Source organism: Haliotis rufescens, unplaced genomic scaffold, assembly GCF_023055435.1.
Source record: "Haliotis rufescens isolate VD_foot unplaced genomic scaffold, xgHalRufe1.0.p SCAF_9, whole genome shotgun sequence".
In the NCBI taxonomy this organism is placed as follows: Eukaryota; Metazoa; Mollusca; class Gastropoda; order Lepetellida; family Haliotidae; genus Haliotis; species Haliotis rufescens.
In genome coordinates this window covers 42,936,897-42,962,068 of record NW_025964383.1, presented here as the reverse complement: position 1 = coordinate 42,962,068, position 25,172 = coordinate 42,936,897, and the positions used below count along the sequence as shown (strand labels likewise).

The following is a 25,172-nucleotide window of genomic DNA, read 5'->3' as shown; positions in this document are numbered from 1 at the left end:
TATGTAGCAGAATGTAAATAGTGTGTTTTTTAACTTACATATTTTAAACTTAGGTAAATAATTGAGTTAAGTAAGGTGATAGCTCCTTTAACTGACCTGAACACTCTCTACTCATTCTCAGGTAAAGTACGGGGTATAGTTATGTAAGGTCTTTAGTGATCTGGTCCAGCCACAGCTCGGCCAGTGATTGCCTTTCCTATTGTTTCTGTAGCATGTGACCAGGTTTTTAACTTTAAACACTTCAGTATTTCTCTTCACTGGTCACTGCTACATACAACTCTGCATTACTCACAGCACTGCACTGATTGGGGAAATCTAGACTTCTTTAGTATTTATATTCATCATAAGGAGGTTAGGATCTGATATGTTAGTCTTGTTGAGTACACTTTTATCATTTTAACTGCATATTTGTTATATAATATAATTTTCAGTATGATCCACGTGATACGCAATATTGTAAATATATTACTTATTCTTCAAAGTCATGATACATTAGTGTGTATTGTGATATTGAGTCATGGCTAGAGTAACCAATTATAATATAGTGTAATTAGTGTTCAGCAACCATATTGCTATAGGGTGCTTTCAGTAATTTATATAGTTTATAGCTTGTAGCTGTATCTGTTAGAATACATTTCTCATTAGCAATAATTTATAGCTTACAGCTATAAATGGAATAATATATTGTACAGTGAGTGAGTTGGGTTTAACGCCTCTTTTAACATTATTCCAGTTATATCACGGCGTTATTGTACAGTATTTTAGTACACTAAGTCTTGTGTGATTATGTACATAGTTCTATGAAAGTGTTAGTAAATATGTACTAATGTAGTGCATATTAATATTAGGTTTATATGACTCTGTGTATGTGTGTGTGACTGTGTGTGAGAAAGAGAAAGCATGTCAGTGTGCGTATTATATACATTTTACTTAATTGTGTCATTTCATTATTAGGCATAGATGCACATATAAAACCATACTGTTGGCACTGACGTGACGTGATGATGGTATTTATGTGCCAATAGTTGTATGTATATATTGTTATATTGTGATGTGTATTTTATCATATAAATGGGATTGGTAGCTGTAATAAATATACAACTGATGGTTGCTCTGATAATATATGCTTAAATTCATGTTCATGGTAAACAGTAAATGTACTGTGTTTGTTGAATAATAGATTCTTGTAGTTGTATATTACTAATTCAACCTTATTATATTATGTTTTAGGGCGTTATCATCCATAACCATATTGTGGTGGGATCTCCATATCCCCATCCGAACAGACAGAATAAATCCCATAAATCCCCAACAAGTATTCGTCGTCTTTCCATAGACGTGATACCGCTGTAACATTTAGTCAGTGATATTGTTAGGAAGTTAGTACTATTTAATGTGCTCAGTAGTCAGGAAGGTACTGTATATAGATGCTGGTGGACATCTGTTACCATCCCGTGTTATACCGGGACAAGCCGAATAGCGACTCGTGCTCCCCTCATGGCCATTTTTGCGACTGGGTTCCGTCTTAGCGCAAACGGGCATACCTAAAACAATTGCCAAATCGTTGCGTAATTGTTCACATATATTTCCCCATATATTATATCGTCACGATATGGCTGAAATATTGCCGATGCCCATATATTATATATATATTTCAGATGTAATATAAAGCACATCGGGACATGCGTTATGACACAGTATGGTTGAACACATTTATGTGTGTCTTGGGTATATTTTTAGATGCAAGACATATGTAAAATCAAAAATTGTTTCTGAGGGATTTGTTGACGAAGAACTTAAAACCATACGCGCACTCTGATTGGTTTGTCGTATTTTCGCACCTAACATTCATCGATTGGGGGGCGAGTCTTCTCGCAGGTTACGGAAAGGGACGAGTAGTGACGAATGGCTAGTGTGATGTGTAAACGTCCGGACCCGGAACGATTTAAGGTTATAGTATGTTATAGAAACATGTGGAATATTCTTTGTTGTGAGGGCACAGTATAAACTAGTAGCTAGGTAAGTTGTATAGAAGATCGTGTTTTCGCGGATCTCACGCATTTCATCCCTTCGAAATCAGCTTTCATGTGAGGATCACTCGTCATCCCTGATTCACTGCCTAGCCTTTCTCGGAGGTTTGGCCACTGTCGCCGCTGGGTGAACATATATTATTCTACGACTCTTTCCTATCACCACTGTATGTCTGTATCTGATTCTGACCACTGCCATTATTTATTGGCATTGGATCGTGTACTACCACTCTATTGTGTACTGCGTTGTCCATTTTTGTGTATTAATTTTAAAACTATCCAATCTTAATTTGTTCGTGTAAATCCATGGATAATTAGTCTCTCACAATTACCAAGAGTCGATCAACGGGATCGGGTTGTCAGGCTCCTGACGTGGTTGATTCACGTCGTCGTATCCAAATTGAGTGGATCGATGCTCATGATGTCATTCGTTGGATTGTCTGGTCCAGACCCGATTGGATGTCACAAAAGTAGTCCACGATGTTCCTCCCTTTGGGCTCTCCTCCCACACATCGTCCCCCTTTTTAATGAATGAACTGAACGGGGGATAAACATAACTATCTCACTCATTGGAGATGTTGACAAATAACATACTGTAAAAGTTACTATATGTACGGTTTCATCTTGTCCTTACAGGACGTGACCACTTGATGAGACAAAGCGACGAGAAACATGGCGAGTATTGATGACCACAGGGGACCTATTGCCATTCATATACATAGCAATGCCACCCATATTAACGCGGCAGGTATTGTCCACGGGGGTGTAGGCAACGTGCTCGAACAGAGGATTAGAAAAGAAGTTGCTGCCAGATTAGGGAGTTCACAAGCTATTGAAAATGAAACGAGTGATGCAGTTAGGAGTTCACAAGCTATTGAAAATGAAACGAGTGATGCAGTTAGGAGTTCACAAGCTATTGAAAATGAAACGAGTGATGCAGTTAGGAGTTTACAAGCTATTGAAAATGAAACGAGTGATGCAGTAAGGAGTTCACTTGGTATTGAAAGTAGTGCCCAAGGTATAAGAAAAAAAGCTACTGCTACAGTAGGATGTTTACAAGGTGCTGAAACAACATCTTCTGGAGCAGAAAGTGGACAAACTAATCGAACAGAAACTACTGCTACGTTAGGTAGAGTAGACGATATTGGGCGCGGACCTCCTGCAAGAGTAGAGAGGGGACATGTCATTGGGACTGGGACTGCGAGTGGAGTAGGAAGCGGACCTGGTACCGGACGTGCACAAGCTGGTGGAGGAGGGAGTGGACAACATACAATCATTGCTGAAGGATGTGGGCAGTATAATAGGCATGAAACCACAGTATACAAGCAAGGTGATTAACTATATATTATTAGTCTGCATACAAACGTTAAATGTTTCTCAGACACATATTGCTCAATGGTGAAGGGGGAGGAAGGACTTATATATCATAATTGTATTGAAACACAACTCGGGTGTCGTAAAACAAGTAAAACATGTAAGTTCATGACTGAGTATGCTTTATATGACGCGGTGTATTTGAAAATTATTAATGTTATATGAAATTAAAGTACTGACTGACACACTGATGCCCTACAAACATATTCCTTTTTAGCCTGCCAACTGGGGAGATTTGGGTTTCAGTGCGTCCTCGCTACAAAAATGTCATCATAATGCTCTTTATTCATCTCACTGTTTTCCTTAATTTGATGAACACGGATCTGTGAAAGCTTAGGGAAATATATAAGTGTGTTATCGTATTCAACTAAAGGTTCTTTGGCAAATCTTTTACATACAGTCATATTGACGTCTACTTGTAATGTTTCTCTGGTATGGCCTCACATATACTGGTCGCTTTGGCCTAGTCTTTCTCCCAGACCCTAGAGAAAAAAATACATCATAGTCTAAGGCTAGGTTCGAACATTTAAACATTATTCTTTCAAGTATCCTAATTAGACATTTATCGTATTTATCAAGAGCGTGTGAGGGAGTTAGGTGCAATACTGATTTGAACAATAGGGGCGGTGGGGTAGCCTAGTGGTTAAAGCGTTTGCACCTCACACCGAAAACCCGGGTTTGATTCCCCACATGGATACAATGTGTGAAGCCCATTTCTGGTGTCTCTCGCCGAAATATTGCTAGAATGTTGCTAAGAGAGGCGTACAGCAATATATTCACTTACTCAGTTTGATTTGATGTGTTAGGAAGGCCTGATGTAATAGACGTGTAGCACTAAAGTAAAACCTACGAGAACGGGTCTATTGTACGATTCAAACTATATTCTATATATTACATTTGGAAATGTCTTCCACATGTGTACCATTAAATTCTTTGAAAACTTTACTCAGGCCTTGCATTTGAAACCTTCTTTAACTGAAGCATTTGAAACCTTCCCTTTTGCTTCCTTGCTTTCTAACGTAATAGACCATTATCGTAGTTGCATTATAAATAGCTAAATTGTATTCCCAATTTGAAGGAGAAACGAATAACGCCTAGATCGAAGTGGTGTTATGAAACATACGCGGAAATTATGCACTACATTTGAGGTGTGTAATTGTGAGCTGTAATATTGTTATCAGAGTATTTTCGTTGTTGCAATGTATTTGTATTTATTGAATGGTTCAGTAAAACATAATAGCACGCTTTGCAAACACAATGTGTAATACTGAAACTGTTGAACTGTGTCACAATAGTGAGATGTTTTTTACCCCGCTTTTAGAAATATTCCAGCCATTTCATGACAGAGGACACCAGCTATGGGTTTACAGTCACAATGGAAAAAAACTTTCCTTTTTTAACAACTATTTTCTATACTCCTCAGTGTCAAATGATCAGAGGACAGAAGCGAATGGGGAAGCATCAGAAAGTATCCACACAACACTGGGCGCTGGTCAGCACGGTAAAGGTGAGAAATATTTTAGCAACGTGACTGGACAACACTGGAAAGTCGTGAAGATCCGGGTCAGAATAGGTCTTCAGCGACTGTGCTTGTCGTAAGAGGCGACCAACGGGATCGGGTGGTCAGGCTCGCTGACTTGGTTCATGCATGTCATCGTATCCCAATTGCCTAGATCGATGCTCATGATGTCACTCACTTGTGTGTCCAGACTCTATTATTTACAGACAACATCACAACACTCGAAATCATTTTTGTTAACTACCATGATAGATGCACGGTTCTTCCCAACCTAATCGTCAGACTCCTTATTCATGTCCATAAACAGTCCTAATTATATCAACAAATAGATTTTCAGGATAGATTATTATCCTTGTCGACAAGAATTAATATGAAAAATGCAAATGCAAACTTCTCTTATTTCAGTTTGTCTTGCGCTGACAGCCTAGATATGATTCCCGATCAGTATTCCTCGTTAAACATTCTCACAAATCACCAAATGAAGGAAAAAACTGGCTGATCACAAAACTATATGCGCAATCATGACACTGTTACAACACTCAAAAAAACATTGTTAATCTTTCAGTTGAATCGCATTTTAACCCTTGAGTAAATGGTCCCATTTCAGCAATGACAAAATCTTCATCCGACAAACGTCAAACAGACATTGATTTCCATGCTGCGTGCAAGGCGGGAGATGTAGGCCGAGTGGCTCGTTTGTTGTCCGGTGATCAGGGAAACCTCAACGGGAAAGACGGTAACGGGAGAACAGGTCTGATGATGGCTGCGTACCAAGGCCACAGAGATGTTGTGGAGTATCTTGTCAGCAAAGGAGCAGATTTGACTTTAGTGGAGAAAGGTGGTGACACCATTCTTCACGCAGCTTGTCGTGGAGGCGATATAAATATAGTCAAGTGTGTCCTCTCTAAGGACGACGTTGACGTCAACTGTACAGATAAGTCGGGGATGACACCATCAATGTCTGCAGCACGCTGGGGGTATACGGAGGTCGTGAAGTTGCTTTTCCGTAGGGGGTCTAATCTACAGATGGTGGATGATGAGGGTGACACCGTTCTGCATTATGCCTGTCGAGGAGGACACGATGACATTGCTGAATACGTCCTCCACTGCAACACTGCGCTCATCAACGTCAAGAATAGGAGTGGCAAAACAGCAGCGAGGGTAGCCAAAGATGAAGAACATTATTTGGTGTATGAACATCTTAAGTCAGTGCACTCAGGATGCTACCTTATGTGAGTGTAGACTGACAGTGACACGAGGACTCGGACGTTTGATTACATATGAAACATTTAGAACGTATACAGTGGATTTGTGTCTCCTCGCCATCATCCTCGACGTTCCAGTGAACTGCACACGTATCTCTATTCTGGTTGGATATATATCCTGAAAGCATTCCTACGTAGCTTCGTCACAGTCTCCGTAACGCCTATAGTACAGACTTCCTCTCGTTCGCCGGAGTAATTTGATTAGGCAGCCATTTGTAGCATTATGCTATTTGAAACGGGCTAAGAAAGAAAATGATGGTAGCGAATGTTACCCGTTTACTCATTTAGACATTTAGACATTTAGACATCAGACCAGTGAAGATCCGGGGTAGAATAGGTCTTCAGTAACCCATTCGTGCCGTAAAGGCGACTATGCTTGTCGTCAGAGACGACTAACGGGATCAGGTGGTCAGGCTCGCCGACGTGGTTGATGCATGTCATCGTATTCGGATTGCGTGGATCGATGCTGGTGATGTCAGTCACTGGAGTGTCTGGTCCAGACTCGGGTATTTTCAGACCGCCGTCATATAGCTGGAATATTGCTGAGTGCTGCGTTAAACAATAAACCCATATTTACCCATCATACCCATGTTAACTAGACGTTAATTCACCGATTGTAGTCAGTTTTTGCGGGTGTTTTGGGGGATAAAACCGAACAAACTGTCCATCCTCTGTGCTGTATCCGTCTTTACGTTCCAGGAGGGACAAGGGCGTTACATCAACCAGGGTTATATTTCTTGACTGACAAACAGACAGAATATTTATTTTTTCATTTCACTCGGAGGTACATATAACAAATCTTCCCGAGGCAAGAGAGTTAACTAACTTTAAAAGTCCAGTTTCCACCCTTGCCGAACTAGGCTGGAATTCCTGGGCTCTATCACAGCGCCACCAGTGGCTATTGCAAGTTCTGTCCCTTCTAAGCCTCTCCTTTATACCAATCAGATTCCACCTCTCGTATCACTTGCATTTGCTTTAAACAAAACAGTGGCGCCCAGTCAAGACGATCTGGTCGATAATCAAGATCTTTATTGTGATAAAACGAGTCTTCCATCGCGAAGTGCATCAAATCACGTGAGCACCTTGATTAAAAACATGAAAAGATTTGGAAAATATCTGTTGACAACGAGTTGGTGGGGCACATGCTTTGTAAATCCTGCAATCGACCGAAATTTGCACGACAGTTTACGAACCGGATTTCGATTTTGTTGCACGATTTTGATTGGACTATGAGTAGACTCGTTAGTCCAGCAGACAAAATGTAACTCCTTAATACCATCCTAGCTCGGCAAGGGTGGAAACTGGACTTTTATAGTCAGTTAACTCCCTTGCCTCGGGAAGATGCATATAACATAGCTGTATTTTACATACAAACCAGTAAAACGTAATTGCGACCAACGCCACGCGATTTATGAGAGATGATAAAACCACTCATAGTCATATCATAAAATATAAAATACATAATTAACAAACAATCAATTATAGAGTGTTAAGATATATAACTCAATGGTAAAACGTATCTGTATATTTAAAGGCGCCTATGCTCTAAGATGTTGCGACAGCCTTTGACTACAGAAACCATGTCGTCAATTCATAAAAGTAGGACATGTTGTTGGCTTAAAGGAGGGCTATATGTTATGCCACTTCAAGTAAAACCGTAAAATGATGACAACTTAATAACACATGAAACACAATTAAAACAGTAACTGTGATCTGTCGGGATATATGCTGTTATACTTCCAGCGTGATGGGGACGGTCGGGTAGCCTAGGGGTTAAAGCGTTCGCTCGTCACGCCGAAGACCAGGGTTCGAATCCCGACATGGGTACAATGCGTGAAGCCCATTTCTGGTGTCCCCCGCCGTGATATTGCTGGAATATTGCTAAAAGCGGCGTAAAACCTCACTCACTCACTCATGTGTGATGTGAATCATGAAGAGGTCTTTCTTGGAATATGTTTTGCACATTGTATCACCAAGACCCCGTATCCTGACGGGTTTTCATCGAGGGTGATCAAACAATAATTAGAGCGACCGATGTAATTTGCCTCATTCGCAGTGTAAGGCGCTCATCACACTGCAATAAAACTTTTGAAACAAATTCTTAATTAAGACATAAGTTTAATATGGAAATGTATTAATGGTTAATTTAATATATAAATTTATGTAAATGTATGTGTAGCAGGGGGTGGAGTCATCCCACAGATGACATCCTTACTTTGTCAGCTTGCTGACGGGGTTAACCTCTTTGGTCATGTGGACAAGGCGTCCGACCTCGGATCAGAAGGTCCGTGGTTCGAATCCCATCACGGGACTCGTAAATTGTATAGCCGCTACATATGTAACAGTCATATTTGCAACATTTACAAGCAAGTAAAGTAACCTTTTATCCGGTCTCAGTATGTAATACCGAGGCTATCCGGAATCGCTACAGGGGAATCGCAAGCGGATATCATCCTCGATTATCCAGTGAATTAAACCTCCATTCTGGAATGCTAAGACCCTTGACACATTTGCTGCAATATCTTCGTTTGTTTGAGTCCGATTCGAGTGATATGACGTTACAATAGCAGTCCAAAATAATAAATCTCATGAGCGAGATAGATTCAAAGCTAGGTCATTGATCAGACAGATGGGAAGCTATGGTGGCGATAGGGTCCACGGGACTTAATGTGATAGATATAATACCCTAGATAACAGAGGTTGAGCACAGAGCACTGAGGCCCTTTGGAGGAGGCAGTGAGCGACTGAATTTTACGCCACGGTGAACAGTATTTTAGTTATATCACAAGCAGGATCCTGATAAATTAAGAGTCATAAGAATTTGGACTGGAACCCGATACCGGCGGAACATAGAACGACAATAGATCACAACTGCGTCAAACCTTTGACGACAAGACGTAAACGACATATCATAAACAAATATTAAAATGTTAAAATTGACTTTATTTTTATGAATTGCTTTGCCAGGTCGACCGTTTGAACATACATTTAGACACCAAAAATTCCGTAATCTAGATGACGAAGGCCCCGTGACCTTTTCGTCGCCAGAAAAGATGCAGTGATAATACCTCTGTGCCTAAAATACACAGCAAACATTAGCGCCTAGGCACACCCGTCCTTGATCCACTTGTCCTCCAAAATCGATGCAATCATCCTCGACGGTAAACAGACATGATCCTCCTATGGCTCCACACACTGTGGATAATAAAAATAATAATGATTATGATAACGGTGATGACAAGGGTACTACTACTACTACTACTACTACTACTACTACTACTACTACTATATACATACACACAAACACACACACACACACACACACACACACACACACACACACACACACACACACACACACACACACACACACTATGAAAACAAGTATGAAACAAGTCCTGATAAAGTGTTATTACATAGTTGTGCTTTTGGTGTCGTAGTTGAAGCAGATGTTGGTGGTGTAGTCGTGGTAGCTGATGTTGTTGGTGTTGTGGTAGTAGCTGATGTTGATGTTCTCGTCGTAGTTGATGTTGTTGGTGTAGTCGTAGTAGCTGATGTTGATGTTGTCGTAGTAGATGTTGTAGGTGTAGTAGTCGCTGGTGTTGTAGTAGCTGATGTTGGTGTAGTCATAGTAGCTGATGTTGTTGGTGTTGTCGAAGTAGATGTTGTAGGTGTAGTAGTCGCTGGTGTTGGTGTTGTAGTTGATGTTGTTGGTGTAGTCGTAGTAGCTGATGTTGTTGGTGTTGTCGTAGTAGATGTTGTAGGTGTAGTTGTCGCTGGTGTTGTTGTAGTAGCTGATGTTGTTGGTGTTGTCGTAGTAGCTGATGTTGGTGTTGTTGTAGCTGATGTTGATGTAGTCGTACTAGCTGTTGATATCGTAGTCGCTGATGTTGTTAGTGTTGTTGCAGGAGCTGATGATGTTGTTGATGTTGTTGTGGTAGGCGTTGTTGAAGATGGAACCTCAGCAGGTGTGGGTTTAGTTGTCGGACCATCTCGACATATCTCCAGATTTTCAATGCTTTTCTGGATCCGTATTTCAAATTTATCAAACCTGAAAATGTTAAACGTTTGGATTGTTGATTCTAGTAAGAATTACGAAGTATCTGTTCCAAACAGAGGTAATTAAATACCAAACTTGGCGAGGGAATTTCACAAATATTTCACGAGAACCGATTAATGAGTAGTGGTATATTCCATATGATCCATGGTATTTTTCTTTAGGAAATTAGGCGGTCGGGTAGCCTAGGGGTTAAAGCGTTCGCTCGTCTCGCCGAAGAGCCGGGTTCGATTCCCGACATGGGTACAATATGTGAAGCCCATTTCTGGTGTCCCCCCCCCCCCCCCCCCACGCCGTGATATTGCTGGAATATTTCTAAAAGCGACGTAAAACCATACTCACTCACTCACTCTTTTGGAAATGTGGATGTGGACACTTTAGTTCATTCAATCTATTGTTGCAATTATGTCACATAAAACCGTATAAAATTGTAAATTGGGATTTCCTGTACAAGAACTCACCATTTAAATTTGCAGCAACATGACCTCTTGTTTGCAATGTCCCTTCTTAAAGCTGCAACATAGAAGACTAAATTGTATATGGAAGCGAAATCCAATGGTAATGCCTTGTGGCCGACCTTTCAATAATATGTTGATGTCGTAGTAGGTGATGCGTAGATCAATGCTCATGGTATCAATCACTGGCTTGTCTGGTCCAGACTCGATTATTTACAGACCGCCGTCATATAGCTGGAATATTGCTGAGTGTGGCGTTAAACAACAAACAAACAAACAAACAAAGGTGATGGCCTAAACTATGGTCATAACGAACTCAAAGGGACCACTGATATTAGTTCGATATAACCGTAGTTTGTTATAAGCATATACTGGGACCAAACAATATGTTCGCTATATCCGTCAGTTCGTTATAAGCGTGCTCGTTATAAAAGTAGTGTACTGTATATAATATATTCAGGACAACCGGAGGCAAAACAATGTTGTTTTAGGGATTAAAAAAGGAATATTCGATCTTCCAAAATCCAAGATTTAAGTTTTATCTGAAGTTCATAATCATATCCGATTGTGTGACAGCGAGTGGTAGTCGGTATATTCAAGCGACGTGATAGCAGGCAGGCCACCATGTCCATATACTAAATACGGCGTCAGCGGTTGAATATAAGAACAGAAAACATATGCTATGATTTATTATTGTTCGTCCTTTCAATTAAACTTTAAATAGAATTCTATTGCCAGTTGTCACACGATGAGACAGATGTGGCGGCTGGTGCCAACAAGAATCGAATGCAATCACGTGAAAATAATTTCACTGTTAGAACTTCAATGTTAGACGAGATTACCAAGCACATTTGAAGAAGTGTTTAACGTTAACAATTACGCAAAACAATTTTTAAAACCCTTTTTTTACCTCAAACATATCAACTGTATTATGTATCTGAAAAATAAAATTAAATATGCAAATTCATCAGGATGCCTAAATTTCTTTACGAGATTTCAGCAGATATTTCTTGCAGCTATTGAAGGGGTTTTGTAGCTTTTATTTATCTACCGTTTATCATCACCCACGTGTTCACATGTGTCATTCTGGGCTGGGCATATTGTAAAGGCCTCAATGAATAGCGACTGTTGCCATATTTAACTAACTTCTTCTGTCCAGTATAACTCAGAAACAGTCGTGTTCGTACCGTGTGCTTAGTTTATGGAAATTTAAAGAAAAAAAATAAATAATGGCCCTAAAAGACCGTAGCATTAGGTCTATGATGTCCATACTCCTCTCAATGCACACTATAAGCTCTTGCATCGCCGTGGGGGTTGTTATGAGAATGACTAAAAGACTGCTGTAGCATTAGGTCTATGATGTCCATACTCCTCTCGCTGCACACTATAAGCTCTTGCATCGCCGTGGGGGTTGTTATGAGAATCAAAAGAAGCTGACATGCCTGGGAAGCTTTTAACAAACCCTGAATGTACACAAACATCAGAATGAACGCAGAAGTGTGAAAACCGATGACACACGGACCTATCTGTTCTCCACCCGGGTCATATTACTCTCCGTCAGCTACGACGCAGTTTTATGCGACATAACACGGCTGATTACGATCTGAAGTCTGGTTCAAACATGACATACACAAAGGACGATACAGTTTCGCAGTGTTACGTTACATTGCATCAAGCAATGCATCTGAAAGTCAGCCTTGAATAATGCATGCCGAGTTGCAACCATTGCTAGTGTCACCTTTGCCTCTTCACAGCAAACATCGTGTTTCTATAAAGTTTAAACGTTAAGTACGGCGACTAAAAAAACGGGGAATTGGGCGTCAAACATTTGAATCTGTGAAAAGGGTGCTGGGGATGTGTGCATTTATGAAATAACCGTATTACCCATTCTCAGTCTAAACACATCATTTTGAAGACATAATTCTGAACTTGTAATATATCTCTGTAAGGTGGCTGACTTGTCTCCCGCTGAGACCTGACCATTTTCAACTGACCAATTTTCAGTTACCATCTCCATAATTACTCAAAGCTACCGGCGCAAAGGTCCCCTTTTGTCTTGAATAATTTAAATTACAATTAACAATCTGTAACTATTGCTGACATCCTGTTTTGTACCATATACGCTGACTTCTTCCTTATCCAGCAGCTGGACAAGGGATAATCGCTGGCCAAGGGATAATCCCCATCGTGTTTATTTTTAGCTGGGTGTTCATATTAAACGCTGTACGGGGCCTGTGGATGCTTGTAACACATGGATAACGATTCGCGACGCAAAAACAAATTATAGTTATACTTTTCCTTCGCATCTCAAATCTACAAAATTCACAGTCCTGGTAGACAGTGAAAAAGCATTGTGATAATCGTTAACTGGTTTCTGGTTGGCGAGAAGTTATCTCCTCTCCCTATCATGTGCATGGTCTAGGTTTCGAAAATTCTTCTTGGGTGGCATCAAAATAGCTGGGTTGTGTTCGCAGTCGTATTCTGCTCAACGTGCACTACCTCCATGAATTTGTACACGTTTGGACGTCGTCCCTCGAGATGATGTGTTGGCGTCGACCCCCTGTCAGTGGCATATTATTGTGCTTCAGGACAAAGTCGTCTTTGGTGTTGATGGTGGTCGGGCATCCTCTACATTACCCCCCGGCACAGTGTATGTGCACAGTTCACCAATTAGTCGTGTCGTCATATTTGTGCGGTATTCACCAATTAGTCGTGTCGTCAGATTTGTGCGGTATTCACCAATTAGTCGTGTCGTCATATTTGTGCGGTATTCACCAATTAGTCGTGTCGTCAGATTTGTGCGGTATTCACCAATTAGTCGTGTCGTCATATTTGTGCGGTATTCACCAATTAGTCGTGTCGTCATATTTGTGCGGTATTCACCAATTAGTCGTGTCGTCATATTTGTGCGGTATTCACCAATTAGTCGTGTCGTCATATTTGTGCGGTATTCACCAATTAGTCGTGTCGTCATATTTGTGCGGTATTCACCAATTAGTCGTGTCGTCATATTTGTGCGGTATTCACCAATTAGTCGTGTCGTCATATTTGTGCGGTATTCACCAATTAGTCGTGTCGTCATATTTGTGCGGTATTCACCAATTAGTTGTGTCATATGTGAGATGCCCCATTAATCGCCTCTTGTCTTACCATCACCACGCTCCGGTGAATCTGTACCATAAAAATAGATGCTAGACAAGTAGACAAGTAGGAAGACCCACCCCCATCCCCCAATAAGCCACCAGGCAGACTGGGCGCCGGCCCGATAGTTGAAATTACCCCGGGATCTCGTTTTAATCCCAGTAAGGGGGATCCCCGCAGTGGCGGAATTTTTCGTTTTGAGGGATGATTTTGCCTGTCATTTTTTATCGCCTGTTTTATGCTATTTCCGTTTTTCAAATTTACTTTTGGTCAAGCATTTGTGATAAGTATGCCCTAAAGTACTAAAGTCTGCAAAGTTGCTTTGGTTTTTGACTTTACATGCCCTTTAAATAAGTTGATAGTTCATATTTGTAACAATCGGAACACGTAACTTGTGAAAAGTGCATCCCAACCGATTTTGAAGATAAGAAAACTGTATGGATGACAACTTCCGGCATATATCGACGTAGATTCAAGCTGTGACAACAACCAAGTGATGAGATGGATATATTCAGGACATGTTGTGACAGCAGCAGATTAACATTGACAACAACAGGTAACAGATAACAAGTAGCATACAGATAATTGGATGAAGCCGGTTTTGGAGACTTCAAAAAATCTTTTATGAAGGGTTTATGATAATTTTATTCTCACTATGTTTGGGACAAGAGATTCGTTGCTGAAACATAATACAAGCATATCATCAATTGCTTGACTAGTTAGCTGTATATAATGACATCATGGCTTAGGGACATTTTGTGCTGCAATAACTTACATATTTTATACACTGTCAGAAAAGCGGGTCCAGATACTTGTGATCCGATGTCTCTGGGTTGAGTCCGAGCGTTGACGTTGCTCGTGTTTTCCAAACAAAATGGCAACTACCTGTGCCAGTTTTACTGAATACTGTCCGTACTGTCTTACAAGCAGTAGTGAGTGAGTATGGTTTTACGCCGCTTTTAGCAATATTCCAGCAATATCACGGCGGGGGACACCAGAAATGGGCTTCACACATTGTACCCATGTCGGGAATCGAACCCGAGTCTTCGGTGTGACGAGAGAACGCTTTAACTACTAGGCTACCCGACCGCCCCTTTTACAAGCAGTAGGATTGTAAGCAGGAATTTCTCACCGACAAGATCTAACGCCGGCGTGTTCCCACAGTTGAAATCTCTGCGCTTGCACCACCACAGCTCCTTGATCACCTTGCATCGGCTTTTGATGAGACTGAAACATCATCATTATTATCATCATCATCATCATCATCATCATCATCATCACCATCATCATCATCATCACTAAATCGTTGATTGATAAGGGTGCCCAAGTAGGTCCTACATGGATTGAAAACTTGCCCCGTGACATGTATTTTTTAACCCGAGCCGCCAAAGGGCGAGGTGCACGTGACAAAGGCTCGTTGAACGCATAACACGTGCATCTCGCAGGGCCGACTCACCGTGTCCTCACGTTTAAGTGAGTGAGTTGTGTTTAACGCCGCTTTTAACAGTATTCCAGCTATATCGCGGCGTGCCAGCTTAATGTGGGAGGAAAGCCCGAAGTGGTGTAGGTCTCAGACGTTTATCACTTCGGTGAAACCCACGAGCACGGGTATGGTGCTGACAAACCTAGAAACATAATTTGGGCGAACCGGGATTCGAACCCACAGGTTTCTAGCGAGCCCAAGGGACGCAGCTCTGCACAGCGAATCGCAGCGCCTTGGACGACTGGGCCAGCCGTACCCCACCCCACCCCCCACCCCCCTCCCTACCCCCTACTGAAAGCCCAAACAAAACATTACTATAGTTTTAAACCACTCTAGGTTTAATACCACCAAGATAGATGATTGGTATGACAGTTTCCCGAATTGAAATGGGGTAGCGAAAGCAAGCCTTCAACAAAATGGCCAAAAGGCACACTCTTAAATCGCTCAAGTTCAACTCGTCACATCAGTAGCGTGTATGACCACGCCCTTCTACGACACGTAAAAACTCTCCGGCGCACAGAAAAAAGTCAGTCGTCTGATGACGTCACGTGGGATATGTCGCCATTCTACCTTGGAGGTTTTTTTATCCGAGTCCAACATACCGTCCCTATTATCTATATACCCTTATTGTACGTGTAGTTTCGGCTGACTAGGGGGGCATTGGTTTTTCACTTTGTCGCATTGTCTACAAACCAAACGTGCCGTGGACGTGAATCACTTTCTGTAAACAGCCTTGTTGTGTTTGGACGGTGTGTTTTGCATTGATTTAGTTTTAACTTGTGTTTTCACATTTTTGCAATTTCACTTTTAAAGACGTGTTGGTAACGTGTTTTTTGGCCGTCGGTTCAGGCCAGGCCACTCGGATTTGTTGAAATGGCCAGTAAAAGGGGTCTAACTGAGAATTTCAACGTTTAAACATCGATGCCGAGTGGTCTAACTCTATACTTAAGATGTCACTGCAAATCATTGTATGTCATCTTTCACCTGTATTGTTTATGTCAGTCATTGTTTACATTATTTGCAAAATATATTTAGCAACTGTCAACAGGGAGCGCAGAATGATCAAGAAACGAGCATGTATTAAATTGTAGTAAAACCTACTACAAGCTTAGTAATATGTCATTGCAGTTATGAGAAGAATATTGCTAAATATCACTTAATGAGTATAATTAACTGGTGATACCGGTAGTTTTTTTAAAGATGGATAGTGATCACTACTGATTGAAATAAATTGTACTAATCTACAATAATCCTCCTACTTGTCTAATCAGCAAACATTTACTAACTGGTTGGTAAAGTCAACTTGAAGTAACATGTTAGTGTCTGGGTGGATATTGAATTTCATTAAGTTAATAGGTTTTACAAACTTTACGAGTAAAACTGTGGGGAAACTACCTCCTTGGATAGTCAGTGAATAAACCGAAGGTGCACACAGCTCTCTCCTCTCTTGTTTCAAGTTAGAAAACATTAAGACTGTATTCATACATCAATTTTGTAACTCTTGTTATTATTATCTAGAAAATGTAAGATTTAAGTTTAAACGGCACTGCGATATTGTAGCGCTCTATCTAATATGTACTACTCAGTTCGAAATGTCTGAGGGGGGCACGGGTGGCCCCGTCGTCTAAGGCGCCGCGTTTCGCTGTGCAGAGTTGCGTCCCTTGGGCACGCCAGAAACCTATGATTGTGGGTTCGAATCCCGGTTCGCCCCAATTATGTTTCTAGGTTTGTCAGCACCATACCCCTGCTCGTGGGTTTCACCGAAGTGGTAAACGTCTGATACCTGCATCACTTCGGGCTTTCCTCCCACATTAAGCTGACACGCCGTGATATAACTGGAATACTGTTAAAAGCGGCTTTAAACCCAACTCACTCACTCACTCACTCGAAATGGCTGACGTTAATTGTGAACCGTTTAATTCTTAGGCACTATCCAGTGGTGTTTGATGTGTATTGCGTCGCTGGATCCTCCAGCTTATATGACTATAAAGTACAAAACCAATAATATTTTATAATATTTCAATATCCGCGACTGTATTCTCATTCTATGTCTTTTATTTTCTGTTTAACATGACGGATGTGTATATAGTCTAGATTTACGTACATAAGCGTAGTGTACATGTATAGATTACAAACCGGTTCCTGGAGATGACACAACTACTTCAAGCAATGCTGTGTCCGAGTGGGGTATTCATGCTAAACTGCGGCGTGGTATCTCGGTGGGCTAGCACTATAACACACACACACACACACACACACACACACACACACACACACACACACACACACACACACACACACACACACACACACATGAGGTACAAAATGACAGCAAAATACACATTATAATAGCGGATATGTGGTTAGCCGGAAGATTTTACAATTTGCATTACATATTTACAGAATTTACTAAGGTTTTTTAATACAGATATCTCTCTACAAGTGAAAAGTCTTTGAAATTTAATCATATTAGGTCTTTTAGAATATGTAGGTTGGATATACAAAATTCTTTCTTTAGTAAAATATGGACATTTAAATATAAAGTGAAATTCATCTCTAATATCATCAATAAAACACAATTTACATTTTCTTTCACAAATAGGTATCCCATTCCATCTTCCTTTTTCAGTTGGTAAGTGGTGGCATGAAGTAAGAAATAAAAGTAGAGGGATAGCTTTGTTTAGGGGTAGGGACGTTAGATAATTTTCTAATTCAAATAGTGGTTTCAAGAGAGAATAGACTACACTTTTTTTTAATTTCCACCTCAGAGCTCCAGGTTTGTTTAGCATGATCAGTTAAAATAGAGTGAGCTGTTGCTTTGAGCCAGGAAGATGAAACAGGAGACTGTGACAACCATACATAACTTAAACCAATATTGTTTAGAACATTTGGAATACATGAAATCCAGTCATAGTTGTAAACACCTGTATTATGGATGTTATATACAATAGAGTAAATGATTGAAGATATTTTGCTGGATTTATCTGTAAGTAATTTCGACCAAAAGGTTAACATACGGGTTTTAACATCAACAGATAACGGAACTCTACCTAGTTCACCGTAAAGCATGCATGAAGGGGTACTCTTTTTAACAGGTAATAATTTTCTCATGAAACAAATATGTACATTTTCAATTTGTTTTAGATTAACAAAAACCCATAATTCACAACCATATAATGAGATTGGTTTTACCATTGTGTCAAAAAAATATAATTGGCATTGAATTGATAAATTAAGGTTTCGGCTTTTACGTAGTACGAAATACATGGATTTTGTAGCCTGTTGACATAGATTAGCAATGGATGCTTTAAAAGAACACTTTTTATCAAATATAACACCAAGATATTTGTATTCAGTGACATATTCTAAAGGAACACCATGGAGTTAAATATCTTTACTCATATCATTTTTATTACCACCAAATATTAGAACTTTAGTTTTATCAATATTGATAGTTAATTTCCAAATTTTGCAATATGAATCAAAATGCTTGATAGCTTTTTGGAGATTCGTTTTTGAAGAAAGCGAGACGGACAGTGTCATCGGCATATAAAAGAGCAAACAATTTAATAGATAAATTTAGCATGGAATGTGTTACTTCTGAATTAATTAATAGACCTGAACAGTCTTTGGACATTAAAAATGTTTCTGAGTCATTTAGTAACAAAGAGAATACAACAGGTGATAAGTTTTCTCCTTGTCTAACTCCTACAAGGCAAGGGAAAAAATCTGATTCAATGCTATGTACCTTTACACACGATTTTATACCACTATACATGGATTTTAAAATTCTGAAACATTTGCCATTTATACCTTGGCTGAACAGTTTACTCCACAAGGCAGTCCTTCTTACATTATCGAAAGCCTTTTTAAAATCAATAAAACAACAAAATAATTTCTTTTTTCTTGACTTAAATAAATCTACAAGGCATTTAAGGGTGAATATGTGATCAGTTGTAGAATATTTTTTACGGAAACCAGTCTGCGCTTCAGATAAAATATTTGGATCTTCTATAAAATTTTGGATTCTATTACGAATAATGTTTGTAAAGAGTTTACCAAATTTTTAAAATCAATAAAACAACAACAAAAATTCTTTTTTCTTGACTAAAATAAATCTACAAGGCATTTAAGGGTTAATATATGATCAGTTGTAGAATATTTTTTACGGAAACCAGTCTGCGCTTCAGATAAAATATTTTGATCTTCTATAAAATTTTGGATTCTATTACTAATAATGCTTGTAAAGAGTTTACCAAAACAACTGATTGGTCTATAATTTTCTGGATCATATTTGTCACCTTTACCTTTATAAATAGGACGAATTATACCACTGAGCCACTGCTCTGGATAAACACCATCATCTAAAATGGTGTTAAATAACCTTAACATATACAGGTAGCATAATGACTTGAGTGGTTTTAATATATTCATTAATAATTTTATCAGGGCCACTTGCTTTATTATTTTTCAAATTTGCTATGGCAATCAAAATTTCATCACGTGAAATGGCACCATTCAAAGCAGAGTTACAATCTTCAATGTGTATATCAAATTGATCAGTGAAAAATCATCATCATCTTCATCAGGTGCATCATTTAATTTGAACCCCATTTCACCTCACCTCACCTCACCTCACCTCACCTCACCTCACCTCACTTTGCTGAACATCTGGGGTTTTCCGTAGTGAAATGATGCTGTTGTAGAACAATGTTTTTACTATTACAATACAAGTAATGAAGACATACATGCTACATATTACCAAGTAACACAAGAGCACGTGTGCCGGATACTGGGCGTATACAGCTATGTTCCAAATCTTTTTCATCTTTTAGTTCAAGGTAAGACCCGTTTTACATACAATATTGCCTCGGGAAAACGTCGCCCGAGTTAGAGCTAGACCCGTGAAAACAACTTGGTTGATACATGTCATCCTATCCCAATTGCGTAGATCGATGCGCATGATGTCAAGCACTGGGTTGTCTGATCCGGGCTCGATTATTTACAGACTGCCGTCATATAGCTGGAATATTGCTGAGTGCAGCGTTAAAGAACAATCAAACACACAAACAGTGAGGGCAATGGTGAAACTTTGATATAAGCTGTGGACACTCTTGCCTAGTTGACAAAAGGAACGTGCTACAAGTAATAATGACGAGTAGTTTGGAATTAGGGGATAATCAGATTGTTACTGGCTTATTTCCATATAACACCAGGCGTCTCTCGACCAATATCCAATCCTTTGTCACATACTGGAGTCTACGGAGATACCTTACATGACACAGATATTATTTACAGATTACCTCCACAGTGCGATCCTGTTAGTGACAAGGTGGACAATAACGGTATTGTTCAGGTATATATACATGCATCATTACTAGAAGTGATGCATTGCCTACGTGTAATTATGCGGCAGGCTTTATGCTCCGGTAACTGACACACCTTTCGTAGTTTCTACATAAGACGTAAACAATGCACATACAGTAAACTACGGTTATAACGAACACGCTTATAACGAACTTACTTTTTTGTCCCGACTATTTGCTGTAGTTATGCTGTACATATGCATATAACGAACCACGGCTACAACGAATTAAACTTAGTGGTCCCTTTGAGTTCGTTATAACCGTAGTATACTGTAGTGAGTAAGTGAGTGAGTATGGTTCTACGCCGCTTTTTGCAATATTCCTGCTATATCACACCCATGTCGAGAATCGAGAATCGAACCCGGATTTTCAGCGTGACGAGCGAACGCGTTAATCACGAGCTTAACCAAAAGCCCCTTTCACACAGGAACCCTGGCGACACCTATATTGTGTTTGCAACTTGAAGTTACACGTGCTTGTTTGTTTGTGGCAGTATCTATCGGTTGCAGCTGTGTGGCAGCGATCTGTAAATAACTGAGCCAGAATCAAGCAATTCGGTGATTGACAGCATGAACACCGATACACACCATCGGAGTTAATGACACATAATCAACCAAGTCACTGAGACTGACCACTCGATCCACTTTCAATGATTTGATTGATCAGTAAGAAATTCAAAATGGACAAAACATTTAGCATTTCTTGTCACAGGGATAGAATAGGTATTCAGCTTGATTTATAGCCGACTATGCTTGTCGTAAAAGGCGACAAACGGGATAGGGTGGTCAGGCTCGCTGACTTGGTTAATACATGTCATCGAATCCCAAATGCGTAGATCGATGCTCATGATGTCAATCACTGGATAGTCTGGTACAGACTTGATTATTTACAGACCCCCGTCATATAGCTGGAATATTGGTTAGTGCAGCGATAAACAACAAACAAACAAACAAACAGAAACATCTACATACACAGAGCCAATGTCTCGGTCTATTCACAGGTGACGTCAGAACGACATATAATCCGACCAATCGAAGCGTCGCTTACGAGACATCGAGGGTGAATGTTGTCATCGTGACCTGACCAAGTTGACATTTCCACCCGCGAGTGCTGGCAGGTCACGCGATGAGATAAATCTATCACGTGACTAGATGATAATCCACATAATCTCCATGTATTGATATGTGACAGTTGGGACCTCAATCGATAGTTCGATATATGTATATTGATCAATAGCAGTTAGAGGACAATATATCCAGATGTTTGATGGGACTGTTTGGTTTATATCCGTTCATAATCAGTGAACTTTACATTTCCTTATTTAGCCTGCCTCATCTTCAAGGATACCAGGTGATAAAGAATAAAACAGATTACGTCAAGATCCATCTTGTGATTGAAAACACTACGGTGTACATTCATATTAGTATACATCTTAATTTACACATCACAAGGGATACATAGTTTCATCTTTAAAGGATCCTTTTGATGAAAAATCTATTCTTTGTATTTAAGAACTTTTTTATTGATACTTATATATATATGAATGACCATACACAATCGGCAGGATGAATTAGTATCTGAGATTGTCAGTGATAGTATCCTCGAGGGGGGTTAAAGTGGTGAAAAATATTTGTCCCCCTGATAGGGTATTTAAGACTGCGCCATTCCTAGTAGTTTTAGTACTGCCACGTGTTTAATTGTAGCATATTTCTTTATCTATTTAATACAACCGCCAACGACTAAGTTATGGTGTAAATGCTGCTGGGAAACTGCAGGTAGCAGAGGTACCCCAACGTCCCTGGAATGGTAACCGACTTTGGTTTCTTGTGATCTACGGCCCGTTTATAAAATGTATTGTCATGTACAGTGATATCGTTTTAATGGGATACATACACGTTTTAAATACACATTTGTGACAATCTAATTGCTTTAGTGTCCCTTGTCGAAAAGTGATATAAAGTCTGAATGTATTTATTACTAATGTAAATGTAAAACTTTTCCCAATATGGCTGAAAGAGTACCAATGTGACTTTAAATTTCAACTCATTCACTCTTGAAAGACACGTTTTGTAACTACAATGTATTATGCTTCTGTGACGATTAAAATTACGACTTCAAATCTGTGTTACATTACACCAAATATTGGTGACCGGGTAGAATCGTGTGCCGCCATAACCCATGGCGTCATGACATGAATCGACCCATGCTTGCCGTAAAAGACGACTATGCTTGTCGTAAGAGGCGACTAACGGGATCGGGTGGTCAGGCTCGCTGACTTGGCTAACGCATGTCATCGTATCCCAATTGCTTGGATCGATGCTCATGATATCAATAACTGGATTGTCTGGTCCAGACTCAGTTATTTACAGACCGCCGTCATTTTGCTGGAACATTGCTGATTGCGGCGTTAAACAACAAACAAACAAACATAACATCAATGAGCTGGCTGTGCAGGTTGCTGCCGTCTTGAAGCTTGAATATTACTGATTACAGTGTTAAACATCAAACAAAATCACAACAAACAAACCATAAATTACTTACGACATCCTGCAATCTTTGCGTAGTTCTGCCCCAGATTTGCATATCCCAGCGTCGCGTGTATCCAATGAGTGGAGCCCCGTTCCCCATAGCGATGTCAGAGCAACGAGGACTGGAAGCAGCGCGTTCATCTTCTAGTGACTACAGATACCACGGTACAGTTGGCGAGAAGGGACGCCGAACATCTGAATTCTAATAACACAACACGATTTATACGCTATTGTGATCACGTGGCATATCGATAGATAACACACTGCTATACCCTCGTTTTCATGTTGTGTAGGGCCAATTGAATGACTACAACGAGCGAGACCAGCCCAACGTATTAGTTGCATCGCTGGTTACAAAATTTTGCCTAAGGAAGGTGTTATTCGTATCAAAGCTTTATCAGATGAAAACGGCGCCTGACCTGAGTTGACTTCATGAAAGGAATACGTTTATGTAAATTATATGTGTATTCCAATGAGGAAGATGTTCAAGAAAAATATTTGCAAAGACCTATGGAAACATCTTCATAGGAAACATTTACCCCACAATTAGAAAAGCGTTTGCACGGTATTGCCCCCTGTTACACGCAGCCTGATCAGCCAAGCTTTAAGTGTTTGTGTGCAGGGCGGTCTTGAAGGACGTTCGTGAGCGTACCTCAACAAACACTCCATGCGGCATTGTATTGTGATGATAAAACCGTCGGGATCGCCGTGAGTGCATTATGAAGTCAGTAAACCAATTAAAACACACCGGAGTCAAACGGACGTTACGGGATGCACGTAACACGTTTCAAGAACTATGTGACATGACCACACACACACACACACACACACACACACACACACACACACACACACACAGACAGACAGACACACACACAGACACACACACAGAGACAGACAGACACACACACACACACACACACACACACACAGAGACAGACACACACACACAGACAGACACACACAGAGACAGACACACACACAGACAGACACACACAGGCACACACACACACTCACACACACAAAGTCATAAGCACCTAGGTATTACTATACAAAATAATTATGCATGGAAAATGCATATTGATGATATTGCAAGGAAACAAGTGGCTAATTGTTTAAGAAGTTATAAATATCGGCTATCACGAACTACCTTAGGAATCATTTAGTTTACCAATTTTCTATTATTGTTGTCATATTTGGGACAACTGTACTAATGAGCAAGCTAATTTATTGGAAAAGTTCAATTTAGATGCTCTTAGAACCATATATGGCGCTGTCCGGGGTACGAGTCTTTAGAAGATTTACAATGAAACAAATTGTAAGTCATTAAAAGACAGAAGATACAATTCAAAATTGGTAATGTTTTAGAAAATAAATAATCATTTATCCCCGGAATATCTCTGTAGGCTCACTCCTAATACAGTTCGGAAAACACAAATTATAACGTAAGGGATAAAAGTAATCTTCAAACAGAGAAGTGTAAAACAAAAATATATGCAGATTCATTTATACCTGCTACAACACAACTTTGGAATATGTTACCAGAACCGTCACACAGTTTAGGAATTTGCTTCACGTTAGGGGAGATAATGATATACACTGGGATTTCAATTACGGAAACAGGGGTTATGTCAATTTATTCACACTCGCCTCAGGCTTGGCAGCGATCTTAACTCAGATCGGTCTGATTGATGTATTTTGGATACTAAAAATTGTTCCTGTTGATGCTTTACACTTTTTTTTTAATGTGTACAAATTACTATGTTCTTCGAAATGAAAAGTATTTTACCAAAATGGTTATTCTGTTATTCAAACAGTGCTAAGCGGAAATTCGCATTTGAGTAAGGAAGAGCAAATCCAAACATTAGATTCTATTCAAAACTTCATATTAAAATCTGGCAGATTTTTAATTAAGTAAATGAATTGTTTAATATAAACTGCTAATATATTTATT

At 39.8% G+C, this 25,172-nt stretch overlaps 3 protein-coding genes across 3 annotated transcripts in view; 2 read left to right on the top strand and 1 right to left on the bottom strand.

Moving 5' to 3' along the window:
• The window catches only part of LOC125377455 (poly [ADP-ribose] polymerase tankyrase-1-like), a 56,846-nt gene that overhangs the window by 1,336 nt on the left and 30,338 nt on the right, over positions 1-25,172 (top strand). The window lies entirely within an intron of this gene.
• Positions 2,703-6,612, top strand: LOC125377365 (serine/threonine-protein phosphatase 6 regulatory ankyrin repeat subunit A-like). Its single transcript, XM_048390421.1, has 3 exons — positions 2,703-3,360; positions 4,828-4,911; positions 5,531-6,612. The coding sequence occupies exons 1-3, from the start codon at positions 2,703-2,705 to the stop codon at positions 6,157-6,159; spliced, it is 1,371 nt and encodes a 456-aa protein (XP_048246378.1). The 3' UTR covers positions 6,160-6,612.
• On the bottom strand, positions 9,111-23,552 carry LOC125377456 (integumentary mucin C.1-like). Its single transcript, XM_048390993.1, has 5 exons — positions 23,232-23,552; positions 14,974-15,068; positions 10,707-10,758; positions 9,605-10,239; positions 9,111-9,383 (listed from the first exon to the last, which is right to left on the bottom strand). The coding sequence occupies exons 1-5, from the start codon at positions 23,357-23,359 to the stop codon at positions 9,265-9,267; spliced, it is 1,029 nt and encodes a 342-aa protein (XP_048246950.1). The 5' UTR covers positions 23,360-23,552; the 3' UTR covers positions 9,111-9,264.

What these genes read in the sequence shown, in the direction of transcription:
- LOC125377456 (XM_048390993.1), bottom strand. Translation starts at nt 23,359, where the DNA reads ATGAACGCGCTGCTTCCAGTCCTCGTTGCTCTGACATCGCTATGGGGA. An exon ending in CGCAAAGATTGCAGGATGTC is followed by an intron (nt 15,069 to 23,231) that starts GTAAGTAATTTA and finishes ATGATGTTTCAG; the next exon opens with TCTCATCAAAAGCCGATGCA. An exon ending in GACACCAAAAGCACAACTAT is followed by an intron (nt 9,384 to 9,604) that starts GTAATAACACTT and finishes TATTATCCACAG; the next exon opens with TGTGTGGAGCCATAGGAGGA.
- LOC125377365 (XM_048390421.1), top strand. Translation starts at nt 2,703, where the DNA reads ATGGCGAGTATTGATGACCACAGGGGACCTATTGCCATTCATATACAT. An exon ending in AACCACAGTATACAAGCAAG is followed by an intron (nt 3,361 to 4,827) that starts GTGATTAACTAT and finishes TATACTCCTCAG; the next exon opens with TGTCAAATGATCAGAGGACA. An exon ending in CGCTGGTCAGCACGGTAAAG is followed by an intron (nt 4,912 to 5,530) that starts GTGAGAAATATT and finishes GTCCCATTTCAG; the next exon opens with CAATGACAAAATCTTCATCC.